The sequence below is a fragment of the Argopecten irradians genome, chromosome 15 (genome assembly GCF_041381155.1).
Source record: "Argopecten irradians isolate NY chromosome 15, Ai_NY, whole genome shotgun sequence".
In the NCBI taxonomy this organism is placed as follows: Eukaryota; Metazoa; Mollusca; class Bivalvia; order Pectinida; family Pectinidae; genus Argopecten; species Argopecten irradians.
The window spans coordinates 16,418,243-16,430,633 of record NC_091148.1 but is presented as its reverse complement, the minus strand read 5'-3'; the positions used below and the strand labels follow the sequence as shown (position 1 = coordinate 16,430,633).

Genomic DNA, 12,391 nt, shown 5'->3' with positions numbered 1-12,391 from the left:
ATAAGTATTTATTGTGACGTCATGAGGTTGCGAGCGTAACGTCATACTTTTCAAAGAAAATATTGTAAATTTCGCTTACAAAAAATGACGTCAGAATCGATACCTAGTTAGGACAGAGACGGAACCATTCTTAAATTTGAACTGTATAAAGGACCCGATACTACCGGTCGGGGAACAGTTTGAAAATAAAACAGCTTTACTGCATATCAAAATATTAATTAAAATTCCAATTCAAAAACATTGACTGAAAGCACTAAATGAAACATGAATACATTACATTAAATAGCAGCACCTGGTTAAAAAATTGTAACTAGTGATACAATAAGATATGTAAATTAATCAAAGTTGTCGGTAATATGCTACGTATGTGCGTATTTGTCTTTATTTCCGTCCGAAATATTAGATAAGTAGAAATATTTATGACAAGCTAAACAAAATCCCCTGACTGATATATGTATATCATGGAAGTCTGATATTCATTGAATACACGTATAGAAACTGTAGAACCAAATCATTTTCCATAGACGACAATGTTAACGTTTGCCACTGTCCAGGTTAAACGAAGTTTTCAAGTCCGGGCATTCATCGCTAATTTTGAAGAGTGTCATCACACACAACTGTGAATAAAATTATTTAAGAAGTACCATCTTGATGGGAGGTCCATCTTTCGTTGAATTCCGCACTAAAATTTGACCAACATTTTCATATAATTTCTATCTTTATTATCTCCCGTCAGAAACAGACTTAGAATTCCGATAATTCTTAACATATTTAATATCTAAATATATTGTCTAACCCACAAATTAAACATTTGAAACTGACGCACCATTAATACCTAGTCAGCAGGCTCTGAAACATTCACCACTCTATGAAATCTTGTGCCCAAAAGATGATATCCATATATGCAAGGGGGTATCTATAAATATATCTTTAATTTGATTCAGCGGTACCTATAAGGGCAAATCAGTCACAAAATGCGGTGTATCTTCGATACTCCAGGCGTTACTATCACTGTCGTTATGTCCACCCCTGGAGTATAACAAAACAGAATGCAGATCAAAAGACAAAACTGACCAATCAAAGGCTTGTTAAGAGGGTCGCCCTTCTTCAAAGTCGACCGCAGTATAAAATTACTTGATTCTTTGGTGCTCATCGAAGGTCCAAACTATCTGTCTTATATGTTGTCCCATGAAACGAAAAACTTTAATTCTTAAAAATGCTCCACCGCCGACAAATCGTAATTTTTCACTATCAAAAACAGGAGCAGACGATTTAGTATTTTTCTTCAGTTACAAAAGTTACTTACTTTACACCATTACCACCATTGAAAAATTTGAGCTTCTAATTTTACTTCCAGTTAAAAACATGAAATATAATTAATTGCATCCCGAAAAAATTCCGTGACACTATATCCTATATGGAATGAAGTACTGATTGCGCATGCACCAAAGGCGAAATAAATTATTTTATATTAATCTTTGTGATAATTAGACATATAAATACACGATTAAACACCAATTATTGTTCAAATGATGAATATCATTTATGCTTTGTCGGCGGTGGATCATCTTTCATCTAATATAATGTAATAAAAACGCGAGTCAAAATTTCTTCATGTTAGATTTAATGTTCATTAATGTGGCGGGATTTATATGTGTAATCAAATAACTTACATCAATTAACTTTTATATCATAATTTATGTACAATAATTGTGTAACGTAAACAAAAATGATGAACAAGTTAACATGTAATGACCTATTCAGGTTACACTTTCAAAATACAGTATGTATACAAAACGTACACAACTCTCTCTTCTTCAAAAATCTCGTTTTCACATTTTCGAATTTCATCAAATGATAGCTAGAAATAACTGATATAAATGCCCCGCCCCAATATTCCATCTTTGCATATTACCAAGTTATCTCCCTTGTCGGTAAAGATTGTGACGTCATTACACTGTGAGCACAAATTATGTCGTTATCACCGAGAACCATGATGCAACAGTCATAAACACATGACGTAACAATCAGTAGCTACCGACAAGCACTTAAGTCTGTAATATGCAAATGCAGGATTTGACGAAACGGGACGAGATGCAACGGACATGTGTTGCACTTAATAACATTCCCGTGACTGGGAACATAATCGAATACTGAATGTGAATGGAGCCGAACAAAAGAAGTATGCTTCTTTTCTTTGAAACAACCATGTGAAAATTTTCTTTGTTTCTTTGGTGTCAGCTGTCAATAATGAGTTCTTGTATATTTCATAATCGATAAAATGTAAAGTAACGGTGACCGGGTTGTCATACGATAAAGAATATCCAATGTTCTTATTTTAACGTAGCTATTTTTAACAAAAAGCGTTTTGATTTCACAAAGGACATCCTATGTACTGCATCTGAATCGATAGATTAGATAGCCACTAATAAATCTAACACAGTCAAGCCTGTAAATTTTCTTTTGCTATTCTCATTATCAAAAAAAAATAAATAAATAAAAAAAATCTTTATGACGATGTTACATTTTTATTAAAACTATCTCATCAGATTTCTTTCAAATGATATGGATGTCAATATTGTCAATACTGACAAAACTGAATTAAGATGTTACTTAAGCATACACATTTGGTAAAACGAAAGTGAAAAGACACACGAAATACATACATTATTTGTGAAAATATTAAACAAAACGTTATTGGACCCAAAGAACTAGTCATACTGACTGACGATATAAAGAATGCGGTAATTTTGTTTCCTGATTTTTAAAAAAAATTTCAGGATAGCAGCAAATTTTACACCTGCATAAAAACCATAATAATCAAATACTAGTTTTCGCTGATAAACTGCGCCACGCATAAAACGTAAAGTTATACGTCAAACGTGTTGCAATCATAATATTATTAAACTGAAATTTGATAAAAACAAATCCTGTATCATATCTCGCTCTGAACATGCTCATAAAAATGTATCATACAGGCCAATAAATGTCATTCATGCTATTCACCGTTTTGACTTCATTAATAAATCACGTCTTCAAAAACAACAATGCATCAACATAAAACCTTCAAATCAAACTTCAAGAAGAGGTTACAAAGTTTAACTAGGTGTGTGACAAAGTCGGACGTTAATCCATCAGAAATATATACCAAAATACGCCATAAATTGTCCTAGTCATCAATTTCACATACTGCACCTAAAAGAGGAAGTGATTCAAACGGTGAAATGTTTTTAGTCAATCAACCTGATTTTTTCCAAAAAATGTTTAAATTGTAATCGTGCCATTTTCTCGACATTTGAATTAAGTCATATACTGTAAGTCATCACAACTTCAGTGGCGTTTAAGAAGAAGATGCAGTAAAAACATTATTTGTCATATTGTTTCTGGTTGCTCCAGTGATGAGCAGCTAAATTGGGATTGGAAGTATTTTTTACATAATCGTTATGGTTTCGCCCTAGACACGGTATAAAATCAAGACTTATAACCTCATCCACCCTTGAAATGTCATAATGGCCTGTTCCGGTGTTTGATTTAGAAGAGTCTTAATGCGTCTTCAGGGATGAATCAGTTAATTTTATAAAACAATCAAAATTGGAAGGAAGACGAAAGTTACATGGTTTTGATAAGAAAATATGTTCTTGACCCAAACAAATAAACAAACTCAAAATATACATCTCTAAGTTAATACTCGAATATCTTACAAAATTAACGATGGATGAATGAAAAACAGAAACGTGTATGACCTGTACATATCCTACAACTATTTTGATTGCAACGCAAAAATGATTAATATATAATATGTTTATTGTTATACATGAATATATGTACATTTATGACGTAATATGGGGCACGTGCATATCTGTATCGACCACACTATTGTACTGTCTATCCTATATCCTGTTTGGTTTTTATTTACATGCATGATTGAAGCTTCATAAACAGCTGCCGGCTGTATAAAAAGAGACAAAACAAATACCTGTGAGGTCATGCTGACTGGTTTTTCACACAAGGATAGCGGTAGGATAGTAAGTAATAAATACAAGTGTACAACAAAGCGTCATTCAAGCGAAGAAAAAAATAAACTCAGATCACAGGTAATGAACAAAATCATTTTGAATATTTATCTAGATTGCATTCTCAATTATTATCAAGACTTTCTGTAAAGTTAGTTGCTGTCTAGCTCAGATATTGATGATTTCATTACAATACTTTGTAAGAAAATAAGGTCCGTTTTTTGCACAAAAACAATGGATGCATATCACCTTGTCATAAGTGCAGATAGCTGCACATCTAATAGAAAAGACTTTCGGAACTCCTTCATCACAACATAAATCACCATGGTCCGTTTCTAATATTTGGTATTTGGTCGTAAACTCAATTATCACGATTCCAATTGTTCAGAGGACAACAGATAGCACAATATGATAATAAGCTGCACATATTTTAAATCAAGTACAATAAGAAGGTTCGTAGCACTTTAATTTACCTTTAATTTGAAAAGGCATTTTAAGTATAATTGTTTGATACTTAAATAACATATATAAACTGTAAACCAGCCGATTTTCTCGAAATAAATTTAATCATGTGCTAAATTAAGTTGGTTTTCTTAAATTAAATTACTGATTTCCACCAAACACACATGCACAAAATATTTCTGCCATAATGTCTGTATTTGGTGTTTGGTTCCGGTAAACTCTGGTAAATCTTTGGTTACGGATATCTGCCATGTTTACAGTGATATACAACAAACGTAGATAGACCAGAACGATCGTAAGGCTGTATTATGGTAACCATTGGTCACTGTGAATGAATCAACTAACATATTGCATACAAAATTATCATATAACAGATACAAAATCAAACATCATTATCATACAACCAGCACATATCACTCATATCTATCATAAAATGATAATACTTTTAAATACACTCCTTTATTCATACAAGTAAATGATCATTCAGAGAATACACACTGTCTTCGTCGACTAGGAAGCCAAATCAGATTAATGCGAAGGAGCTCGATTGAAAAAATGTGCAAGGAATATTTCGTGTTTGCATATTACCGAGCTATCTCGCTTTCGGGTATATATCCATTATGACGCCATTATTTGGTATGCAAATCTAACGTCGTGTGATTTGAAACGCATGACGTTACGCTCGCAAACCAATGACGTCACAATCAATACCTACCCGCAAGGGAGGAGAACTGTAATATGCAAATTCATTATTGCACAATAAAGCTTTTTATTTGATGCAAGCCAATTGTTCAAATATAGAAAATAATTTGGACATCGTTAATTATTTTGATTTTATTTCGAAATTTACAAATATGTATTAAAATTATGTACACCAGCTTTCCTTCGAATAAGGAATTTAAGTTTGGTTGTTATATAGATACATTTAAAATTGTTAAAATTTCGGGAATTTTCTTGTACATCATATACCAGCTCAAACTTGTTAACATTTTAATATTTTTTATTCTGAAAGATGGAATAAGTATACTCATTTAGCTTGTATCTCAAGCTATCGGTTTCCTTCAGTACATCCCGTATTATAGATGATATTCTGATCGAAATTGGAAAATTACAAAACAAAAAACTTAGATGAAAGTACACGATTTCCGGGACCAAAAGCAAAATTTCCATTGATGATTATAGTTCTCAATAGTATATGTATATGTCAGTCAACTCTTAAAAACGATATACGGTCGTTGGTAATTACAGAGTTTTCTCCCTTCAGTAAGTATCTATTGTGACGTCATAACTTTGTGAGCTGAAAAAAATGACGTTACAGCTCATCCAACATAACGTTACAATCCATACCTACTCGCAAGGACAGATAACTCTGTAATACGCGAATACAGAATAGCGTATAGTGTGTATATAAATTATATATACAAGATATGACTGAATGGCGTAAGTTAAGAAGCAAAGAGCAGCAAATGTATTACTAAGGATGAACTGATTTGCATAGGTATTGGGCTGTGAAGTGTAAAATGGTTATATATATAATAAAGTGTATGAAAATAATATCATACACACAAACACGCACAACAAACGAACGCACACTCAAACACACGCAACCAAACGCACACTTAAACACACGCAAACAAACGCACACTCAAACATACGCTAACAAACGCACATTCAAACACATGCAAGCAAACGCACACACACATCATTAGGTTCTGATTGTACATTCGCAAAGGTATCAATTAAATGAAACGGTTGATTGTAATAAAATACAGTATGTGGTGTCATTCTTGCCCTTGACTTATGCAAAAGCTCCTTCTTAATTAAGATACGAAAGTAAAGCAATACTTCACTTTAAATTAAAATTAATATTACAAATTATTATGATAATCATACAAATGTAAGAAAATAATTCTACATAAAGTTAAGTTTGTCATACAGGAACAGCCATGATGGAATATTTATCGATCTGTTGGCATGAATTTAAGAAAAGAAAGGTGAAACGTCGATGTAAATATAAACCATTTAAGATTTTTGAATATCAAACTGCAAAAATGATTTTGTGTTTTAATTTATAATACATTATATAATCCCTGATAAATGAAGTCATTTGATTTGTTGCTGTCTTGTTTTTCGGTTTGTATATGTATCAAAATGAAAATGACCATCCAGATTTGACATGACTATAAAAAAAAACCGCTCAATAAAAATCATTGGTTAAAACACGAGCAAACAAAACAAAAAGAAACATTTGATAATTGAATCATTAAATATGATTATAGATGAATATTTGCAATCAATTTTTGTTTACCACAAACATATTTTATTGTTTTTATGTTATCAGTTTTTCTCACTTATTTTTTTAATTGTACAGTTATATAAGCTTTGTATTAATACCAACTTTGTCAAGTAACTTATAGAATTAGTAATTAGCAATAAATTAATTGTTTTGATTAATTATTGTGAATTTGAAATTTGAAACTAGATAAATTTGTTAGCTACGAAAATGCTATAAATTAGAAATTCAATGAAAAATACATTTTGCGGAAAATGAAAATTGGGTGTAAATATTCGGGAACCAATTTTTATTTTATAAAATATTAATATTTTTTGGTTTCATTAAAAAACAAGTACATATTGGCGTACATATTTCGTAGGAAACCTTAATAGAGTCTTGTCTTGTCAAATGATGTAATGGTCAGGAAGCAATTGTAACATAAGCTCGCATCAATTCTTTTTCTTTGTATTTTACAGAGTTACCAAGTAGCCATTGTGACGTAATCATTTTGTGAGCAAGTGAGTACATTTACAGAAAAAACCCAAGGAGAAATTACAAAACCAATGGATTAATTCCCAGCTCATCAAAACCTACTTAAACTATCACTGCTTTGATTACAAAAACCGATGTCATAAAAGGTATCAAAATCAATATATCATCTCAACCCTGTAGAATTTGACAAAATACTCAAAACAATGAACTAAGAAACATATAAGGTATATCATGCATCCTATCACATAGCTACAAAGTATGTTAGTTAATCATATCGTGTTTATTTTCAAGACATGTCTTGCGATTAGGCATGTCCGTTTGTAAAAACTTTAGACTTATATTTAGTACGTCTTCGCATTTTCCAGAGTTATTTGCCTTTGCGGGTAGGTATCGATTGAGTCGTCATGATTTTGTGAGCGAAAACCACATTTTCCCCCTGAAAATCGTGACGTTATGCTGACAAGAGGATGGCATATTTAATTTCTACCCGCTCCGGCACGAGACTCGGTGATATGCAAATGCAGAATAGTATACTCATAATGTCGGTAACAAAATGCATAGTAGAATCAATCTTGTTAATCCAAATTGATATTCACACTTCTATCACTTCTGAACATGATGAATATTGTATCTTCTTTATCAAGAGACATATTCATATTTTCCAGAAATAATCCAGCAATATTATTTGATCTCCTGTGATGGGATCTAAATTGTTAATGACGAAAACACTTTCTATCTCCAAGAATCAGATCTATACAACATATCAGGTTATCAATTCACATATCTTGGTATCCATTTATCGACAGTATTCTTCTAATCCATCAACGCATCTCCAAACAGATATCTTCCTTTCAACAAATAGGTTACATTCTAATTCAATCTGCTACAAATTCGATTAAAATCCACATCTCCATATACTGTACCAAATGTAAGTGATAAATTTACATATTAGGAAACTTGGTTATCTTTGTTGACCCTAGTTATAAATTTCCATTCAAAAAACTGGACGAAGTGATAAACTAATAGTTGATGACACCACTATGTCTTCATCAAAACGGCACGTTTATATTTCCAGAGTGATTATTTTGTTTCAAATCGAGTAAATAATTTACATTTTGCAAGCTGAACAATGAAAATACATCTCCATTAAAAAATTGTCTTTCTTCACATCATTTTCTCATCCATATAAAAATAGAATAACTATCTATAATAGGCCAATGATTAGCGGCCCATCGCGTCAATTAGATGAATAATATTCTACTGCATTTCAATTGCATCTTGAAGATGAAAGATTATGTCGGACCGTTCGTATGCCCAACATGGGCAACTGGTGTCAGTGCAATAGTGACTTGTAACAGTTTTATCGGTTTCATCAGCTTCAAATAGCCCCTACGTTTCTCAGCCATCAGCTTCAATAGCGCCTACGTTTTTTCGGCCATACACCTAAATGTGTATAACGCGCCATAACCAGCTTGCATGTCCACCCAAACATAGCCGTCTTTGACCTTCTTCAGGAAGCCTCGTTTTCCATCATGGTAGCCACAGGTAGCGTTCGTGACCTACAACACAAGAGAGTTGATGTACGGAATATGTATATAATACAACACAACAGGGTTAATATATGGAATATGAATATAGTACAAGTATAATCGGATTCAACATGGGGTAGCCGTAAAAATGGAATGTTTTAATCAATTTATTTCTATCATTTCGATTTACTTTAAAAAACCGAAATTATAGGTATCACAATGTATGGGATAATCGGTATTAATAGAATAAACATGTGCAAAAAAAATTGCTTTTGTACAATATATTCGTATTCTTTCGATTTTGTATTAAACATTGAAATTATGGAACATTTTTCATCTTATCGTTATAGTGAATATTTTTATTTCAACAATTTTTACTGGCATTTTTTTGGCATTTATTCAGCAAGAATAACAGGTTAAAGGCTATACACATTATCTCCTTAAAGATGCTCCACCGCCGACAGAGCATACATGATATTCATCATTAGAACAATAATTGGTGTTAAATCGTGTATATATTTGTCTAATTAACACAAAAAATAATATAAGATTATTTATTTTGCCTTTGGTGCATGCGCAATCAGTACTTTATTCCATATAGGATATAGTGCCACAACGGATTTTTTCGGGATGCAATTAATTATTTTTTTGTATTTTCAACTTGAAGTAAAATTAGAAGCTCAAAACTTTTCAATGGTGGTAATGGTGTAAAGTAAGTAACTTTTGTAACTGAAGAAAAATACTAAATCGTCTGTTCCTGTTTTTGATAGTGAAAAAATACCAAATGTCAGCAGTGGAGCATCTTTAAATTAGCCAAATTTTGTGGACAAATATATATTATACAAAATAAATATCGCACGATGACAAGAAGAGCAAATGTTCCAAAATTCATATTCAAGCACCCAAAATTCATATCATAGCACTCAAGTGAAAAGTGGATAAAAATTGCGTGACTTTAACTGAACATGAAAAAATAATACGTTTTTAAAACTGTTTTGAATTTTCGTTCCTTTTAATTTAACCTTTCCTCAAACTTTGCAAATTTAATCTTCGTTGTCATAGCAAATCTCCTACGGAATCACAAAAGTGTCCTCCTCGCGAAAACAACCGGATATACCGGATATGAATGAATTTAAATTTGACAGAAGACATCCTTCAATGCTAATGGCGTTAGGTCTATCACGTTAAAACAATTGTCTGCTGAGCCAATGTAGTAGGCCATCACACCTTGTTCCTATGTGATGATAAGCGATAAAGGGCCACTTCAAAGACAAAGTCTGATCTGATTAAAATGCAGATCCTTCTTCCTATTCTGTTGGTGATACGACACCCCCTTATAAACAGGAAAGTAAGAACTTGAATTTAAATAGGATTGGATTTTGAATTTCAATCAGATTGGAAATAGCGTTTGAGTGTAAACAGGTGAAGTCACTATCGCTAATGTGTTATTTTCAATAGTGGTTTATGTGTTAACATACGTGTACCAGAAACTCGTATCAGGAACAAGAAACACCTGCTCTTTAGTCGCTTACACGTGCGATTTAATTCTGACCTATATCCGGTCTGGATATTTTCTGTCGCCGTGACTGTTTAGATAGAAATAAAGAAACTATAAGCCATGACATTGTTACCTGTGGATATACCCCAGATATTTCATCCCTGATCTACGTTAAAACTCGGCACGATGTTCAGACGGAAAGTACGTCTCCAATAATAAAGATTCACTCATTCACCCCTAAAGACACATTTAGGCTCTCCTAATTCAAAGACTAGATCAGTCTATCATGCAATTTCAGGTGTGAATGAGTCTCTTCACTGAAGTTACTACAAAGTTGCGTTTAACTCATCAGAACTTCGTGCAAGACACATTTTTCGGCACAGTTTATGAAAAGATAATAATGTTGCCATGCATTAAACCACTTGATATTTTATATTACCAATATACCAGTAACAACTTGTCATTTCAATATAACAGTTCTAGATTATGAGAAACACGATTTTTTTTTCTTTTTAAATCCTGATGTATTCCGGTTTATGTTATAATAGTTCTAGATAATGAGAAACACGATTTTTTTTTCTTTTTAAATCCTGATGTATTCCGGTTTATGTTATAATAGTTCTAGATAATGAGAAACACGATTTTTTTTTCTTTTTAAATCCTGATGTATTCCGGTTTATGTTATAATAGTTCTAGATAATGAGAAACACGATTTTTTTTCTTTTTAAATCCTGATGTATTCCGGTTTATGTTATAATAGTTCTAGATAATGAGAAACACGATTTTTTCTCTTTTAAATCCTGATGTATTCCGGTTTATGTTATAATAGTTCTAGATAATGAGAAACACGATTTTTTTTCTTTTCAAAATCCTGATGTATTCCGGTTTATGTTATAATAGTTCTAGATAATGAGAAACACGATTTTTTTTCTTTTTAAATCCTGATGTATTCCGGTTTATGTTATAAATAGTTCTAGATTATGAGAAACACGTTTTTTCTCTTTTAAATCCTGATGTATTCCGGTTTATGTTATAATAGTTCTAGATAATGAGAAACACGATTTTTTTTTCTTTTCAAAATCCTGATGTATTCCGGTTTATGTTATAATAGTTCTAGATAATGAGAAACACGATTTTTTTTTCTTTTTAAATCCTGATGTATTCCGGTTTATGTTATAATAGTTCTAGATTATGAGAAACACGATTTTTTTTCTTTTTAAATCCTGATGTATTCCGGTTTATGTTATAATAGTTCTAGATAATGAGAAACACGATTTTTTTTCTTTTCAAAATCCTGATGTATTCCGGTTTATGTTATAATAGTTCTAGATAATGAGAAACACGATTTTTTTTTCTTTTTAAATCCTGATGTATTCCGGTTTATGTTATAATAGTTCTAGATTATGAGAAACACGTTTTTTCTCTTTTAAATCCTGATGTATTCCGGTTTATGTTATAATAGTTCTAGATAATGAGAAACACGATTTTTTTTCTTTTTAAATCCTGATGTATTCCGGTTTATGTTATAATAGTTCTAGATAATGAGAAACACGATTTTTTTTTTCTTTTTAAATCCTGATGTATTCCGGTTTATGTTATAATAGTTCTAGATAATGAGAAACACGATTTTTTTTCTTTTCAAAATCCTGATGTATTCCGGTTTATGTTATAATAGTTCTAGATAATGAGAAACACGATTTTTTTTCTTTTTAAATCCTGATGTATTCCGGTTTATGTTATAATAGTTCTAGATAATGAGAAACACGTTTTTTCTTTTTAAATCCTGATGTATTCCGGTTTATGTTATAATAGTTCTAGATAATGAGAAACACGATTTTTTTTTTTTTAAATCCTGATGTATTCCGGTTTATGTTATAATAGTTCTAGATTATGAGAAACCTAATCGATTTTTTTTTCTTTTAAATCCTGAAATCTGATATTCCGGTTTATGTTATAATAGTTCTAGATTATGAGAAACACGATTTTTTTTTTCTTTTTAAATCCTGATGTATTCCGGTTTATGTTATAATAGTTCTAGATTATGAGAAACACTTTTTTTCTCCTTTTTAAATCCTGATGTATTCCGGTTTATGTTATAATAGTTCTAGATAATGAGAAACAC

General features: G+C 31.5%; 1 protein-coding gene across 1 annotated transcript in view; it reads right to left on the bottom strand.

Moving 5' to 3' along the window:
• Positions 1-1,604: 1,604 nt before the first annotated feature.
• Positions 1,605-12,391, bottom strand: part of LOC138308888 (uncharacterized) — a 49,687-nt gene continuing 38,900 nt past the window's right edge. The window contains exon 4 of the mRNA XM_069249933.1: positions 1,605-8,801. Within this exon, the coding sequence (XP_069106034.1) occupies positions 8,664-8,801 (138 nt within the window). The 3' untranslated portion in view covers positions 1,605-8,663. The remainder of the gene's footprint in view (positions 8,802-12,391) is intronic.